Source organism: Anopheles coluzzii, chromosome 2, assembly GCF_943734685.1.
Source record: "Anopheles coluzzii chromosome 2, AcolN3, whole genome shotgun sequence".
Classification (NCBI taxonomy): domain Eukaryota; kingdom Metazoa; phylum Arthropoda; class Insecta; order Diptera; family Culicidae; genus Anopheles; species Anopheles coluzzii.
In genome coordinates, this window is record NC_064670.1 from 58,360,031 (window position 1) to 58,379,606 (window position 19,576).

The 19,576-nt window shown below is 33.0% G+C and overlaps 2 protein-coding genes across 11 annotated transcripts in view; both read right to left on the reverse strand.

The window, feature by feature from the left end:
- The window catches only part of LOC120961603 (homeotic protein ultrabithorax), a 270,884-nt gene that overhangs the window by 126,346 nt on the left and 124,962 nt on the right, over positions 1-19,576 (reverse strand). The gene's annotated exons all lie outside the window — the stretch shown is intronic.
- On the reverse strand, positions 245-19,320 carry LOC120961601 (homeobox protein abdominal-A homolog). Of its 10 annotated transcripts, none has more exons than XM_040385435.2 (9): positions 19,132-19,320; positions 17,763-17,910; positions 17,237-17,664; positions 16,924-17,144; positions 16,469-16,504; positions 11,975-12,022; positions 2,477-2,700; positions 2,014-2,349; positions 245-1,438 (listed from the first exon to the last, which is right to left on the reverse strand). In XM_040385435.2, exons 3-9 carry the CDS (start codon positions 17,509-17,511, stop codon positions 1,409-1,411), a joined length of 1,170 nt encoding a protein of 389 aa, XP_040241369.1. In that variant the 5' UTR covers positions 17,512-17,664; positions 17,763-17,910; positions 19,132-19,320; the 3' UTR covers positions 245-1,408. The 10 variants fall into 10 exon arrangements, with proteins under 10 accessions (XP_040241369.1, XP_040241368.1, XP_040241376.1 ...); XM_040385434.2 differs by having other exon boundaries at positions 17,763-17,938; XM_040385442.2 differs by lacking the exon at positions 19,132-19,320 and having other exon boundaries at positions 17,237-17,405; positions 17,523-17,664; positions 17,763-19,066.

Below are 19,576 nucleotides of genomic sequence, written 5' to 3' on the forward strand. Positions count from 1 at the left end.
TCAAGCAAATATTCATTAAATTCATTAATTTACATACTTCAAACGTTGCAACTGTAACTGAAAAAAGTTTTAGATTTATGTTCTAGTCCATCCTATGACTTTTACTAAGTCTTGAAGAAGCTTAAGCATATTGCGGCTATATATTAGCATTTATAAAAAAATACGTTGGACACTGGTTAACATATAAGGAAAATTGTTTCGATAAGGAAAAAGGGATTGGTGGTATTAAATCATTACCAGAACACATCATAATGATCATCCTGATGGAAGGAATCGCAAAAAATAATTATTAATTTCTTACAAACTAGTACGTATCATTTGTTTCTATCTTATCATTATACACCTATCGATTGACGAGTTCTATGTTAAGTTACGTCCTGTTTTGTTTCGTTACAGCGTTTTATATTGAAGTGTTGTTTTCTCCATAAACTACACTTATTTATGTAACTTAGCTGAATGGAAAAATATATGGAGACAAACTTTGTTGATTGTTGTTAGAACTTATTGTTTCTAACCAAATGTGGGTTTACGATGCAGCTCTCCACTATTGTTTATCTGAAGATGACTTTTACTTGTTATGCTCTTTGATTGTGCCTATCGTATTCATTTGCTCAAATGTTAGGGCAAAGACGGTCAAAAGATATATTTTGATTATCTATATTGTTTACATTAAAAATGCTATTTTCCGATTCTGTGGGATGTTCCGTGTCATCTATGCGCTGTGCTGTTTTTCCTGCAGCTGGTGGATAACCATTCAAATGAAGTTGGATTAAAAGCAATAGCATAGGTAAGTCTCCATATCTCGTTTCCTTTAGAGATATTGAAGTCAATTTGTTTGTGACCAATGCCGCATTGTTCCAATTACAGTGTTTTTACTAAGCGTTGAATACTTATCCGCCATTTTTAATCCAGTTGAAAGTTGAATTGTGTAGACAGGACAGAGTAGCGTTGTTTGATTGGACAGCAATTTGAATGTATCTTTGTTCTTAACTCATCCAGTCATTGGTAGTATTCAAGTTTGTGCTGTACATTGCATAAATGTCGTTCGTATATGACAAGTAAGTGTCAAGAAGACCAATCAAATAATCATAACATATGACAGGTACATTAATGGAATAATGAAAAGAAAGAGAAGAAAAAAGAAAATTTTGAAAATTAACTGCTGCAAATTTGGTAAACAAAAAGTGATCCGTCAGCTGTTAGTATTTTCAGGAACGAGTATTTTGAGAAGTATAAATGATTCAATATTGTGTTTAAAACAATTACTTAAATTAATAAGACATTTAGCCATCCAATGCTTTAAAAAAACTTCCTTGAACATAAGACGTTGTATAAATCAAAACTGTAGATGTGCTTTAAAATAATGATCCATTATTTAAACACTTTTTATGTGATTATGCAAAAAACTCTAATCCCATCGTTTGTTATGTTGCATAACCTGGAAGAGAGAAATTAATGTATCATGGGAAAGAATATTTAGTTGTATACATTTGATAATCGCGTTTTAATTATTAAAGTTTACTTGGCCATAAAAAAATTTAAGCAGAAAACAAAAGTAAAGTAAAATTGAAAAGAATTATTTTAAGAGTTAATAAGAATCAAACCAGCAGAGGAAAATTAATTTATTAAAAATATAATAAGGTTGAAAACACTCTGACGCTTGTTCGAGAGAAAGCAGTAAGAATATGGTAAATACTGATTTCAGTTTTACAATACGTTAGAGTATCGATACTTCAAACTATATCAATGTAAATTATGTAAAATACATCTTAACTGATTACAATTCAAAAACAATTTTATCATGTCGCCATGCCGTGTATACTAAAATAAAGAGTATCGCTCTGCTGCATTGTGTGGCGTGCAAATACAAAACAGACCATCTTCTTCTTGAAAGGAAGCAAATTATAAAGGACCAAAACATACTGAAATTTATGTCAGGTAGTAAACCAAAAACAAAAGATTCTATTGAAATAAGCTATAGTTTGAATAGGTTTAGCATTGAACTATACTAACTGCTTTAAGGATGTCTTGATTCGTTTTATTATCCAGACCTCCCATCATACTGAGATTTCCTCCAACTCCGACTCCCATTCCACCAAGCCCAAGTTTCAGATCATTTTGCGAAACGATTGAAGGATGATGCAGGTGGCTTCCAAGGTTTCCAGAACTACCACCGCTTCCTGCACCACCACTTCCACCAGTTCCTCCACCAGTTCCACCCCCGTTACTGGTTTGTTGAGAGCCAACAACCGTGTGTTCTTGTTGAGCCTGTTTTTGGCTGTGATGCTGTTGGGCGGATTTTAGCGATTCGTTCTTCATTTTGTCTTGTTCCTCACGCTCGCGGCGAGCCTGTTATTGTGAAATGGGAATATTGATTTAATTTGAAATGTTTTATAAGACTTGCTATAAAAATCGTTAAAACGAAGTGCTTTCACTTGGTTGTTTGACTTTGAAGATGCACAGGGATATAACGTACCTGTTCGTTGATTTCCTTGACTGCACGAAGTTCTTTCTTTAATTTCATTCGACGGTTTTGAAACCAGATTTTTATCTGTCGCTCTGTTAAACAGAGGGCATGCGCAATTTCGATTCTTCGTCGGCGGGTTAGATAATGGTTGAAATGGAATTCCTTCTCAAGTTCAAGCGTCTGAAACCGAGTGTAGGTTTGACGACCGCGCCGGCGTGGACATCCGTTAGGTCCTGGAACAGAAGAAATTTGCTGAGGATTTTTTTTATGTTTCCCTTAAATATACAGAGGAACCCCGCATAGGGAGTTTAATCCGTTCCAGTGTCTCACTCGTAATACGAAAAACTCATTATGCGGGAGGCTCTTTGCCTTATAATTTTTATGAATATTGAAATATTTTTGTAGGGCCGCAAATGTGCCGGTAAGATGGGTATATAAACGAGGATAAAAACAAATAAAATCTATAATCCTAATCATTGAGAAGATATTTGTAGGGCAAAATTTCTCTGTCATTATTATTGATCCATTTTGTTAGAGAAGTATAAGAACTAAAATTTCAACAATAGTTTTTTTGATTCGTGTCGGAACCTGCAAGACTTTTTCACAAAATGAGCCAGTTTCATAAAACGAAACTCCTCCGAGTGGCCGAAAACTCCTTCATGAACAATTAGACCCCGAAAAGCAGATTAAAAACATTCATCACACTTTTTTACTACACACTTTTTAGTGCGGCACTTTTCTTCCGTGCAATAAATGTATATTTAATTATGATTATAATGCAAACTCTCATTTACCTGAGCGAAAATATACAATAAAGAAATGCTCAATGCTAATCTATCGTGATCTTGATTTCACATCGACATCGAAAAGTATACAATGAACACAAATGACATTGCTCACTGCACTGCTATATCACTTGACTTTACTCGTTTAGTGACGTATTTATTGAGCATTTATGTACATCTATATTATACTTTCTGGTGTGTAAAATGATATATCTATTACAGTTCGTACAATTATTTCCGAACAAAAACAATCAAATTGCATAATGCATAATGTTAATGCAATAACTAGATAATTATAACAATAAAGAATAAATTTCAGCCTATCGGTGAAACAACTTCATCATCCTAGTTTTATCCATATTACAGTTTCAGTCCACCATATTGTATTTTACCATTTGTATTTGTAAAATATTGGTATTAAAATATATTTTGTTTTCTTTCGATCTGTTTGAAATGGGTTACAGTATTTTGAAATATAGTTTAAATTAAAAATAAATTATAAATTAAAGATTGAAATGGAATAGTAATATTCAATTAAAAAAATATTTATGCTTCTGCCAAAAAAACTTCAATAATTTATGGCTAATCTGATCTTATGTATTTATTTACATATTTACATATTTTTACGGCTGTAATCTAAACTAAATAATCTAAGCTAAAAATCCGAGACTTGGAAAATTTTTTGGCATGTAGTTTTGTAAACTATATTTAAAATAGCTGGCTAGAATCTCAGAACCCCCCCCCCCCCCCTTCAATTTATCATTAAATGTTGGCACCATGAATGTGTGGTCTTATCCAAAACATTTAACTTCTAACACATCAATATATCAGTTACACGTATTTAATAACACAGGGTAACAATATATCAGTTTTAGCAATACCTTTTAATTATCATTGTAGTGACCGTTTACACTACATTTGCCATAAAAAACCTGATATTAGATTGTCATAATATTTCATCAAAATTAATTTCTTGTGGCATAAAGCATATGACTTGTGTCTTTTAAAACTACCTCTATCGAAATATTTGGAAACAAGTAAATTCCGGTAAAAAATACCTGATCAACCTTGAGCCTCACCATAACATGATACTTTAGCATGAAATGGTCTATATTCTAATTTAACAGTCTCATTATACGTTCAAGAGACCTAAATATCAGGTACAAATAATGCATCGAATAAGAATAATAATACTTAATCTGTAGTTTCATTGTATAGGGCAGAATGATTCGTAATATATGTTGAATAAAAATAGGTACTTTGGCAATATTCTTAAACACTTATTAATTAACTAAAGATGGCTGCTTTCACACCTTGATATATAGCACACGGTGTATTCCTTGCGTGATAGAGACAGAGACAGTATTTTCAACACCAAATTCAACACCACGTTGGCCTAAAATGTTTCCTGTTGTACATCGCTTCTCAAGCATGGCTTCGTGAAGTTTGGGTCGACAGGGAGGGGAGTTTTGTAAGCCTGGATTTCCCCACTGATGATGAAATATGACGACCGTAAATTGTTGACATTCCACTATCATTGAGACTACAGGGAATTGCCTTGAAATGTTTAACCCCTCGAATAAAAGAGCTTGGCTAGCGGTAAAGAACTGTGAAGGAGAAAGTTCAGTATTTTACTCTAGGAAATGTTCCATAGCAAAATAAGCCCTAGAATCATAGAGATTTGGTTGGAGAAGTATTTATTTATGACTGTCTGATATTAAACTCTATCGGCAATCGAGTTCATCGGCGAAAGTGACGATTCCTTACGTCCTTCAACGGTTGATGAAGTCATACCATACCCCGCTCTGCATTTTTTTTCAATATTTATTGAAAACACATATACACCATACATATACACCGTACATATACATATACACCGAACATATACATATACATATGCATATACATATACATATACACCGTACATATACATATACATATACATATACATATACATATACATATACATATACATATACACCGTACATATACATATACATATACATATACATATACATATACACCGTACATATACATATACATATACATATACATATACATATACATATACATATACATATACATATACATATACATATACATATACATATACATATACATATACATATACATATACATATACATATACATATACATATACATATACATATACATATACATATACATATACATATACATATACATATACATATACATATACATATACATATACATATACATATACATATACATATACATATACATATACATATACATATACATATACATATACATATACATATACATATACATATACATATACATATACATATACATATACATATACATATACATATACATATACATATACATATACATATACATATACATATACATATACATATACATATACATATACATATACATATACATATACATATACAACGTAAAACCAAGGATAATAATGAAATCCCTTGCGGATCTCTGTGTTTGATGATGAGATGAGACAATTACTGATTGATCACTATAAAAACATTTAAAAATAATCTGTTATTATAAAACAAGTGTGATTAATTCACCGTTTTAAAGAAACAATAGTTGATTATAATTTTTTTTAAACACAAATTTTACACAAATTGTACTCACTAAGTACCTTTCCATTCTGAACCGCATTGTTTAACGCTTGCAAGTTCAAAATCTGTCACGTATCGTAATAAATCACAATACATTTTCAGTTCTGCACATAATTTTCAACGTTTCAAGCTGGACTGAGTTTGACTGTTCTTCTTAGGGTGTTGAAAATCATGTAAAAGAACGACAAATTTATTGTGATGTAAATGGAATATGTGTTGGTGTAGAAAAACATATCGCACTGTACAGACAGAAACAACAAAATAGGTACAGCAATGTTGCTGATGTCATACATTTTTTACCTACCAACGCTTAGTTACGCTCCTGATTCTAGTGAGTTGTCGTAAAACAGTGTTAGTTATTACGCGCCTACTATGCTCCATAAGTCAAACATTCATTCCATACGCATCAAAAACACCTCTAAAAACGATCTGTTTACACGCTAGCAAAGCAGCACAAATATATTTAATTATGTCCAAGCATAGAAATTATACATTTGCTGAGCAACATATTCATTGTCATCCATACCTCTACGTATAGAAATTCTAGTATGAACATAAAACCACGTTTTCACATTGTTGACCGAATAATAGTCACAATAATATTCCGATTATTGTCAATCATAGTCCTAACAGTCACTTGCATTTGAATGTAGCGTTGCATATTTTTATGATCATCTTTGAGATTTACGAGCTGGTGTAAGGAAATGAGTATGAAATGTGTGCATGTCAGAAATTTGACTACGAACTGGCAACAATAATTCTACAATACAACGATAATACGAAAAACTTCCCCCACAATCCAGACAATCGTTGTTAAAAAATTTCTCACCAATATCGTTGCTCCAGTAATACTAAGCACATTGGTGTAAAGTTCCTCTGTACTTGTATTTCTTTCACGTGTACTGCTTGTTTTGAACTCCTTTGTAAAGCATTTTCTTGAATTTCATTACATTTTAGTTAAGCAATACGGCCAAAGCCGTTCTTTCTGAATAAAAAAAAAATCAATACATTTGTGACAGCGATAACATCAGTGTACTTTTTGTTTCTCGTTTCTCTTAATTTTTCTAATCTATTAAACATAAAATTTTCCACAGAATTTTCCATCCGTCCTTATTGCTATAAGAATATTTAACAAAACAATTTCGATTGAAAACTTTGATATAGCCTCAAAACAGAGTTTTTTTGACATACAATAAAAAAAACAACATGTTTTTGTATCCTTAGCATTTCCAACGCAGAACTCTTATCAAAAATTTTAGTCATTGTTTAAAATGGTATTGCAATGGGTTGAGGAATCAACAGACGTTCTTACTTTTTTATCATTTTTTATCGTTTATTACTTTTTAGAGAATGTATTTCCAAGCTATAGAGTAAATACTATATAGCTATAGAGCTAAGCTATAGAGCCGGTTTCGTCCGGTACAGTCGTCAACTCGTACGACTTAACAACATGCCCGTCATAGGTTCAAGCCCCAATTGACAAAAAAACAAAAAATTGACCGTGCTGCCATACGTAGAGCTGACTATCCTGCTATGGGGGGTAATCCAAAAGTCATTGAAAGCCAACGCCACAAGTGGTACAGGTAGGCCTTTGACTGACAACTATTGTTGAACCAAAAGAAGAAGAGGAAGAAGAAGAGTAAATGCTGTTATAAAAGGGAACGTTACAATTTAATGTCACTAGAACGACCTATTTACATCTTTAACTCTAGCTGTAATGACTGTTTCCCCCATTTGTTTGGGGTTGTCGAATCGAGAAATAGTGTCACGAAATTTTTAACATAATTGTATTTTGTACAATAAATAAAATAGGCAACACAATGTTTTAATGATTCTACACACATGGGTACTCGAATTATGAAACAACTATTTTATCCATTTTGTTTCTCAATGTTTCACACGATGTATAGCAAAGAAGAAATCATATACCATAGAAAAACGAGTACACATACAAATATGTATTTGTGAAACTTAAACTCATCAAATAATTATCACACAGCATAACTTTTGATAATCTTTGATTATCTGTCACAGCTACAATTGTAAATATTGGTTTATAGTAGCAAGTATAAGAAAAAAAATATTTTGTACAGTGCAAAATCTAGTAGTTGATTGTTTTATATTATGGAAAGGAAACTAATTGTAATTATAATTGTTTATTTCTCGTGCAATGTCGCACTTTATATCGCATTTGAATCTTTAAGTCAAAAACAAAAACTAGCAGATATTATTTTCAAACGAATGAAAAAAAAAAACCATAAATATTTTTTTTATTAAATAACTATATTAAACAAATGTTTGGTGCCTTCTTGATAACCCACTTTACCAACACGAAATAGATTTCAAAAAAAAATTCTTCATTTGCTGCATGCTTTCAATGTAAACGCAAGCCATTTTTCTTTGCACCCTTGGTAAAGGAGCTTGTACGTTCTCCCGGAAAACCAATGTCGCAATAGCACAAAGCCGTCAAATTTATTGGAATATTTCTTGTGATATTAAGAAAATCTAATGAAAGGGGCTGCTCTACCGTTGTCATGCTCTTCCGTTGAACCAGCAGTTGAATACGTGATCAACAAAGAAATGAATTAGCATTTATATTAAATTAGACGTTAACGTTAAACTATACGTTAACTTCAAAAAGTCTGTCGAACAAGAAGAATTCAATACTATGCAATGCTAAAACTTTTTTTTCGTGAGAAATATCACCGTCGGCAATGATGTTATGGTATGGAGATCTGCTTAATGTTATATGAAAGTTTTTTTTCTCATTGAACATTCAGTAGCACAATCATGCAAAAAAAAATTATGTATACAATAGACGTGATATACAATTTGATGGTACATATATTCGATGGTGGGTTCACTATAAATTAATTTGCGAAAATCTGCTTAACCTATCACAATTACAGAACACTTTAAAACCCCATTTTATCGTTGCAAGGAACATACCGGAAGATTTGAGTACAGTCAGTAGAGTCGTAGCACACTTGTAAAATAAGCGATTGTGCAGAAGAAAACATAAAAAAAGAATGAGTGCTTTCATACGACAAGACAGAAGTTATTTCATTTTTCTTTGTTAACTACGTTAAATTACAGTTGCTATTGCAACAAAAAGCTATTTTCACACACAGACTAGTCCTGGTAGCGCTAGTCGCTAATCGCTAGACAGACTAGTGGACTAGTAGCACTAGTCCAAAAACTGGAAAAAAGAAACAAAACAAACTATTACCGTGAATGAACAATGTTATTTCCCCTGTTTGTAAAAGAAAATCATTATATTTTGACTGTGTATCATACGTTGCTTCGTTAGTGGGAACAAGTTTATTTTATTTGAAAGGTGTACCAACTGTGCGTGTTATTACAAATAATCAACGCTGGGTAATCCATATCTAAATATTTATCATTCGATTCCAGACGTAGTGACGACCGATGATTTCCAGTGCTTAATTATCGTAAGTGTACATATACTCTTTACCTCATGGGATGTAGGAATAATTTATTATAGCTTCATCGTAAACATATAAAACAAAACGATGTTAACAACAAGTAGACGATCAACGATAGACTGCGAAAGAATAGATGAAAAAGTACATTCAATCGCAGTTGATCTTTATGGAAGTGATGAACAACACTTTTAAATATCAGAAATATATGAATATCAGGTGTACATTCAAATTTAACTTCTTCTTCTTCTTTGGCTCAACAACCGATGTCGGTCAAGGCCTGCCTGTACCCATTTGTGGGCTTGGCTTTCAGTGACTAATTGATTCCCCCCCCATAGCAGGATAGTCAATCCTACGTATGGCGGCACGGTCTATTTGGGGATTGAACTCATGACGGGCATGTTGTTTAGTCGCACGAGCTGACGACTGTACTACGAGACCGGCTTACAAATTATCTTATGAAACTATATGAAACTTAAAGTAAGCCATCGCATGCCACAAAATGTAGAAGAAGTTACATTTATTAACATGTTGTGATTGCAAAAAGTGTAGCTTTTTTATAAAAACACTCAGCTACCTATAACAAATTGTTTGATTGGATCTATTTCCTTACATAAATCACTCAAAATCTTAGTAGCTGTTCAAAAGATAGCCATGGCAATTATCATTCCATCACGCAACGCCCGAGAAACCGCTGTAAAACGACGCAATTGTACGTCGGACAGGATTCGAGCATTCAAAACCATGAATAAAACAAACTAACAAAGAAATGCAAGTAAAGTCAACGATAGCAACAAGGATGAAAAAGGAGAGCAAACTTATCATCAGTAAAAATCTGATTTGGGCGTGGCATTATAACATACATTGGACACATCACACATTTCCTGAAAGGTGTATAGATTAAAAAAAAAAACATGATAACAAAGAGAAGAAAGATTGTCAAATAAAATCGCTTATTTTACCTCAATATAACCTAACATCGATTGAGCTAGGACGAGAAAAACGGAAAAAACCAAATGAGCATAATTCTTTAATAATTGTGAAAGGATATTTCTCCCACACTATTATTTTCCTTTTGATAATCTTGGTAACACTTATTTCAAGAAAAAAATGTATTTGTTTACGAAAGAGGAAAAATCATTCAATTTTTATGTACAAATAAAAACAAGTATTATTATTATTTATTTTGATTCATAAGCAAATTTATTAAAAAACGAATCAAAACAAAACAAGCCATGCGGCCGTTAAGGTCGTTCGTGATGAATAAAAAAATTTAACAATAAATGAGACTAGATCGAAATCATATTCAATACATAAATTACAAATGTAATGTGGAAACTGATATATCATTGTAAAATCTTACACCTTTACATTTCTGGCCATTTCTTTAAAATCCTAAAAAAAATGAAAGTAAAAATAATGTAAAGCGTTTTTCTACACTTTTCCCAACTTCCATAATTTTCTATTGTAAAAATTCCAAAATAAGAATATTTTTGAAGCTCAGCTTCTGTTCATCCCAATAGAATCACCACAACTATCGATTTATTTGTATGCGCATGCGACGAAATGACACACACTCACATAAGATAAAATTAAAAGGGCCACCACAAATTTTACCAACCGCTTTCGAATGTGCTCACAATTTTCACCACACACGACGTCTTGCATTCACAAAAAAATGTCACCATATTACAGGGGTTTTCAAGTCTTTTTCCAATATAAACCACGGAACGTTTTTCAACAACATCTTCATATTGTGTATCCATCACAGTAATTTTTAAGTTTCCACATGATTTTCTAATCATCACAAAGAACTGTCAACCGCAGCTCAGCTTTTGACGTGATTAAAATAATATGATATAACTGAACAGTTATTGGATTTTTTGTTGAATATGATAAATATAACTGAATCTCCAAAGCTGTAAGTTAAAATTATCAGCAGTTTAATTTAAAAAAAATGTTCAGATAAATTACATAAATGATAATATTATCTCCATGATTGCCCGGTCCACGAACACGATACTGAACTCGATTGGATTCTTTTTAACATTCATTAAATTAGGGTAAGATAAAATGTCTCCGCTTGCGAGATGATTTTAAATCTACACAAAAACTGTGAAACACAGCCCAATTTGTGTCTCGATGTATCTTGTGAATTAGTGAATTAAGAGAGTGTTAAGCAAGTGTATTGAGAGCATCCAGCTTTCGACTGCGTTTGATAGTTTTTTGTGATTTATTTTATGTGAAAGAATTGAAATTATAAAATATTCAAACGACACTTCAATTTTCCCTCTAATCTGATTATTTTTACTCAAGCAATGTCTGTATTTTTTGAAAACTAACCTACAACTTTAATCTTGAGCCAAACAAGATGATCCAAAATGGCTTTTCCCGCCTTTTTGTTATTGTTTTTTAGTTCAAGAAATAACGAGCCCCTAAAATATCTGGTGTTATGCTATGATGTTATAAATCAATAACGTCCATAACAAAAATAGCTTCTTATGATAAAATTGTACAATTCCAATAGTTTTAATCACGTTTGCTGAACTTGATTCTTTTCTTTGAATCTTCATAATACCGCATTATGTATTTTTTAAGTTCCAAACATATTTATCTTGATATCTGCATCTGGTCAATATAACTTACCTGCAAAATCGCCGCAGACTACCCGATCAAAAGGATTGCTCATCCAATCTGGAAGTATAGCAAGTGAACATTGTAGTAATGTTAAGATTTGAGATGTTTTTGTATGCCGAGATTATTCTTTTTAATTAGCATTTACAGCTTTAATGTAATTAATAATTTTAATTAGTATTTACAACATGTGTTTTTCTAAACAGCAAAGCATGAAAGCAATCAAACTATTTATTGCTTTACATAAATAAACAAACTTTCTCCTTGTTTGTTAAAATCAACACTTTTAAAACAAACTTGTTTTCTTATTTCTAACATCCAATTGTAATTATCACTCAAAGCATAATGGAATGATGGAATGATTTTATGCCCACATTTAACGTTTATCTTGTACAAATGTATCTCCTTACTTCATTATTTATTATTTATTATTTTTCATGCATGTATTTGTTAACAGTCTGTAATAATTGATCGGTTTCAAAAACAATGTCTACTCGAAGTATGAATTGCTGAATGTAACATAAAATATACAGATACAGAATATACAGATTTCTACGTGATATCAAATAAAATCATACCATCCCATATTATAAAAAAAGTAAAACAAACATGAAAAAGTTTGTTCCGTGCATGAAAAAAATCTTTAAGTCCATTACAACAAAAATCATCCGTCCCGCTGGGTAGAAATTGACGTAAGTAAAAACCTTGCGTGTGAAATTAGACTCCTTATATCGCCAGCGCAGAAGAAAGGCATGCCTGACAATAATTTCAAAGGTATACCGAACTTCAGCGAGCCATCAAGAGAAACCAATCCAGAATCTCTTTATTTTTTGGAAGGTCAATCCTTTCAAACCAGCTTTTGGTTAGAATATTGAATAACCCGTCGACTGCTTCCTGTGGTGTTACCACTTTCTAACTGCAGTAACAACTGATCCAGCACAGCTTTTCGAGATGCTTTGTCCTTGGCAAAGAGAAAGCGATGTATACGTTAGAGTTTATCAATCTACATAGTCCCGTACAGGAGAGCTAGGGTTATCTATGCCGACGCATTCCGGACCATTAAAAGGCCAAACTTGGTTCGAATCCCATAGGATCATACTTCTATTGCTAGGACAGATTTTGTGGTATTGCGGAATAAATATATTTAGAAAGACAACATGCCTGCATAAGAAGTTAAGGCCAAGCAAACAAAAATAACTTGAAAATATTTTCATGTAAGGACATTTGTTAACGTAATTTCTAATATATAACTTAGCTGGTGCGCATGGTCTTTCCTTAATTACAGGCAAGTTGCGTATGGTTGCATATTATTGCTGTTTAGATATGTCATTACATGGTTTATGGCATCTTGCATAGCACAGCATTACACAACTTTTACGATCAAGGGAAATACTTTTGGATTGACTGTTGTACTAAGATAATGTTAAAATACATATACCCGTGAAAACAAATGTAGGGTATCTGTATTCCAGTATTCCAGTATTCGGCAGCGTACTTGTTTTCGGCAGGATAACTAAAAACGTGTAATTACGCAAAAATGCGTTTAAAATAGTCTCCACACATATTTTTCAAAACGAGATATGCTCATTTGTTATTCATATACGAAGTATCACATCATTTCCTTTCATATTTTCCAAAATATCAAACAAAGCGATCAAACAAATGTGTAGAGTTCACATTTTTCGGCAGATTTGCTGCCAGCCAATAGTTCGGCAGGTTTCGTTATTAAGAGTACCAGAACAGTAAACCAATGAAAGTGTGGTTTTTTATGAAAGTTTCTATGGTTGTTGAAATTATTGTAGCTCGTTAGGAATTTTAAAATCAGAAAAAAACAAGTAATTATTCACTTTAAATACTGCCGAAAATAGATACCCTGTAAATAATTATTTTCGACACTTCAATGTCGTCGGCTTCCTCAGAAACTTGAAACAATAACACACTTTTGATTTTGCTGCATAGTCATTTAAAACACGATTAGAACACTACAATGCGTATGTTGACACATAAAACCACATTTCTTGTATCAAATATCACCAATTTCACTATAAATTATCCAATAACATGTGAGTAAAATAATAATTTGTGAGCCAGTACTCTATTTCCGACAGACTGTCTCTTTTCTTCAAACCCTTCTTTGTTTGTAACTCACATCAAATAAACTGTAAAAACTGCCAGCAAAATGACCAAAATGGGCAACATTAAATAAATAATATATGTTAAGTACTTTTAACACTAATTATAGGAAAGTGAGATTGTAAAACTGTTTCAAACATTTTTGCCTGCCTATTTGCATTAATTAAAACATTTTCCGACCCGTATTTCCGTTGCCGAAAATAGGAGCAGAACCTGCCGAAAATAGGACCAAACTGCAGAAAATGGGAACAAAAACAGTGATTGTATTTTCACAAATATCTCTAAAAAAGACATTTAAATCGGCAAATAAAAAATAGCACATCATAATAAGATAGTTTATCGTTCAAAATAATGTCACTTTCATGAAAAACAATGAAAATTGTATGCGTTCCAGCAGTTTTAGTGAAACTGCTGCACAAACCTGCCCAATACTGGTACATTTACACTGTTTCTGAACAAATAAAGAATAAAAAAAAACATTTTGATGATATGCTTTACGTTATATGTACATAACTGTTGTACTGGGAAATTTAGTATATGATATCTTATGGTCGTGAAAGCGTTAATTAAAAAAATAATACTTCAAATCGCTAGTTCAATTTTGACCCGCCAATTAGAAAAAATATTGCCACAAATCTAGCCTGTTCTAAATTATTTTAGTCAATTCCATCTATCTCCATTTTTGTCGTTGTCTAACCTCAGGCTATTAATCCTAGCTACAGTTTCTTTACATTTTTGTTAAATAATTTATCAGCAATCGTAATATCCTTTTTCATTGTCCTAGAAACTGAAATGTAGCTTTAGTCAAAATATAGGTTATTTCTTTAAAAATGAAATAAATTGAAATATCGTTCATTCATGCTTGACAAAAGGCTCAATAATAAAACCAAGCTCGTCATAAACTAAGGAATTAAGGATCGCTTATGGGACTGAAGAATATGAATGATTAAAAAATTAATTTTAATTCAACTAAACTTCACCGGCTGCATATCGCTTTGGATGAACAATAATTTCTTGTGTGTCATCTAGTCTGATAAATTCATGCAACGATCTGTTATGCAAGACTCAAATATAAATGAAATGGTTTAAAGTTCGATAATAGCTACTAACAGATAATAGAATACGTATTTGAAGGCTGAACTGCTTTTTCCATCCAAACAGATTTAGCTTTCGCTCTTTCTTTCATTGGTATCCCACGCGTATCTAATATTGAAATCGTCTGCATTTGCTAAAAGCCGTTTACAAGCTCCTGCATAGCGGTCTAAGAAATCAAGTATGGTGAAGTGAGTGGGTGCAGGTCAGAAACATTATCAGATAACAAATACATTCTTTAACTGTGCATGTATCAATCCAAAACATTCGGGTTTTACTAAAGTTTACGGAACGGTTTGAACTGATTTGATCAGTTTGAACCGTTGATTTATTTAATCGATGGTGGGTATTGCAAGAAATTGTTTGCAAATTTTTTTACACGTTTTGATTGATATGTTTATAAAACGTGAAAAAAATGTTTTCATAAATGCATTATGAAAATATGTTCACAAATTACTAGTTTTAGTCCTTCAAAGAGCTGTAGAGTTGTGTCTTTTTTAAATAGCTAAGAAAGTTATGTCCGCCATTAAGGCCGGAATAACAGACTGGCAGACGAAGGCGCGAGATCGCGAGCGGTTTCGGACACTCCTGAAGCAGGCCCAGACTGCAAAGCGGTTGTAGCGCCGGATAAGTAAGTAAGTAAATGAAAGCTATTTCTGTAAAATTATTGTAAGGTATGTATATAAACAGATCTCTAAAATATACTTTACTGCAAATAACCTAAATCTACAAAAGTGGCTTTGTAACTCTGTTATGGCTTTAAATGCTTGGTGGCGCGAGATCGCGAGCGGTTTCGGACACTCCTGAGGCAGGCCCAGACCGCAAAGCGGTTGTAGCGCCGGATAAGTAAGTAAGTAAATGAAAGTTATTTCTGTAAAATTATTGTAAGGTATGTATATAAACAGATCACTAAAATATACTTTACTCCAATTAACGTAAATCTACAAAAGTGGCTTTGTAACTCTGTTATGGCTTCAAATGCTTGGTAACAGTCGTAATAATAGTTTAAAATAAAAACCCCATAAAAACGCCACCATGAAAAAATATTTTACTTAAATGATACATTCACTGCTTTAATATCTCTCTTCTGGATCTCAACAGAATTGAAAAATATGGCTGTGCATAAAGGTATGGTAGGGAAGTAGTACTAAGCTTAAATAAAAATAAATTGATGCATATAAGGTTAACATATTTCATACTTTCTTAATCGTACTAATAATTTTGTTAAGTTTCTTATTTGCAACACTTTTCCGAGACTCAAAACTTTTTTTTAATACTAACCTGTACTGGCAAACTTCTGAAGAGCTGATTGCGATGCTACACAGGACAGCAGATCATTCAATTGATCGTGAATAACATAAAACAGAGTACATGGAATAGAAATATGCAAGAGTGAGAACTAATCTGATGGTACTATGTATATAGTATATGAATATTTTATATTATATAGGCGATTCGATTTTTACTGTAGCGTGTAAACACCTAAAGTTTTGTTGTACTGCATTGTTATGAATAAACATTCATTCACATTTTTGGAGTATCGAATCAATAAGTTCAAAAAGTAAAATATAAACGAATAAACGAATATAAACGAACTATATTGATTGGCCAATAAACAAAAAAAAAAATTTTAACCAAACGGAGCAAAAACTAAAACTATATCATTGCTCTGTTTTTAACACAATTATTTTAATGGCATAAAGTCAGCATAAAGTATAAAAATATTCATTACTCACCAGTAACCAGCCAAGGATGACGGGTTATATCAGGCAGACCAGACTGCGCACCACCGACGGATGAAGAAAGTTGGGAACAAGCTGACCCCAACGAGTCAACGCCGACTCCTGCCGACGCGGCAGAAACCGCAGCTGCCTGTTGGTAAAACTGTGCAATACTGGCGCTACCAGGGACTCCCATCGGAGGATAGCTATTCATTACACTATCGGTATACCTACTACTGAAAAAAGCAATATATATATATATTTTTTTTGTTTTCGTTTGGTAAATCTGTTAAACGTTGAACTCATTTATTAAAATTCTATTTGTTACCTGCACGATTTATCATCTAAACCAGAGAATCCTGGCATGGTCGAGTAGCTAGTGTGTGTAGTCGGATGATTGGAAACAAATGGATACATTTTGCTGGTTGGTGGTGAATTTGGGCTGTCCTCACTACCAGTAGTCAATGGACTGCCTTCCGAGTTGGGTGTTTGCGACACTGTCGAGTTCGAGTTGGAAATTGATTGTGATGAAATCTGAGAGCTAATAAACGGCTGGAACTGAGCGTATTTTGGTAACATGCTATCGATTATGAACTTTGACATGACCGCATCACCTGTAGTACACCAAGGGCGCACGGTTGTGATTAAGGTCGGAAAACAGATCTAGATTTTTCAAGCTGTATTATAAACAAATCCGACGATTTGATGATTAATCCTGTAGGCTATCGTCTTGAAGTAAGGGCAAGTTCAGTTAAGCTGAGACAAAAGTTTTAAAGGGGATTTGCAAGAGTTCAAGGTTAGTAAAAGGCCGATAGTTAGTATGAAGCATAACGTATATAAAACTGCATACTTACATCACTTGAGCAACACACAATCCCTTTTAAACAAGGATGCTTGTATCTTCGTTTAAAGCTATTTATTTAATAATCACAATTTACGCAAAACGTTATTATAGACGGTTTTCTGGCGGTTTAGCATTATTAGTTTGATGCTTTTTGTGCACTAGAATGACGATTGCGCTATTAGTATCCTAAATATCATAAAGAAAACATATTGCGGTATCGACACATTTGTTTTACACTTTTATGTTTTCATTGATTAATTTTCCTTGTTACACTGTACGTGATTGATTTTTTCTTGATATCAAACCGCCTACGTTAGAACTATAACCACACGATTTTTTAACCATCCGAAACACTTGCCGAAATACACTTGAAACCAAGTTACATCCAATTGCACAATATGTGTAAAAACTTCATCGCACTGATTTGAACATCTTTTTTCACATCTTTTACATATTTTCAATTATGTGCACTGGTATTTTCTTTGAGTAGGCTCATAGTTGATTCCCATTTACTGTCACAGAAAACCCGTTTTCACCATTAACCTATTGAAAGCAACCTCGATTTTTTCATGGATTCAAATGTGTATAGATCAAATTACTGACCGAAGATAATACTATGCTTTGTTTAACTTGTAAACAAATAGTCACTTTTATCGATATAAAGCAAAAACAAAATCGAAAACCAATGCGACGGTAGGTGACTTTCCTATACACGGCAATTTATTGATGGCTATTTTAGTAAACGCGGAAATGCTTGTCTTTATTCGTTCAGACGCCCACCCGAACACACGCCTGTCAATAAGTGTTGCTTTATTTTTACTGTTATTAATATTATAATAATAAAAATACGATCTTAGAAGTCCGAAGTTGTTTACGTTATGACAAGTAGTTCGTTTATGACACAATACAAAAGTTTCGCATATAACAACGCAAAGCGCAAGGAAAACCAGTGCGAGAAATGAAGATGGCTTCTTCTCTGTCATGAGAGAGCGAGCGAAACAAATTGATATTTTAAACCAATCTGTAGTATTGTGTAAGAGAGAACATGGAGGTTGAACGTGTTTACTCTTTCTAACCAGTATTATTTCCCGTTGCTATTTCACTTTTTCGTACATTTCCACTCAAAAAGATAAGTCATCTCGTTCTCTTTAGTGGCACTCTTTCGATGTATCGGACAATTTTCCCCTTTGAGAAGTATATGGCACTCGGTGTGAAAGGCACTCACCATATGAGCGACTCCAAGCCTAATTTCACCCTTCAAAACAATTATTAAAACACGCAGTATGATAAGCGTATTTAAATAATTTTAATACTCGTTGGGTTTTGGATATCATAATTTTTGTTTTGTTTTCATTACTCATTTGACGAATACAACTCACTTAATTCACAAAGGAAAGTAATTGTTTCTCAATTGCATGTTTATTGAAAGGTACTGTGCACATGCTACTTAACGGTTTCGCGACAGTAAGACGTGTGATGGATAGAGATTGTGGTCACAGTGACCAACACGACAAATTTAATCGGAATTGCTTGTTGGTTGCTCGCCGACCAACTTCGCATATCCCTTTCACACCCATTTTTTGTATCCGATATAGACCTTGAGATACTGAATGGCGGTAACTGGCCTAGCTCACAGAACATTTCATAGGAACTGGGAATTGTTGCTCGTCATCCCACTCACCAACGAGAGGATTGGACGTTTACAAAGATCATTTTTCGAGCACCGGTGTGTTCGTTTTTACTGAATCTTGATACATAGCATCAGACAGAGAGAAAGTATTGCATCTTCTGGTATTTAACGATAAAAGAAACTCTCGAGAAACT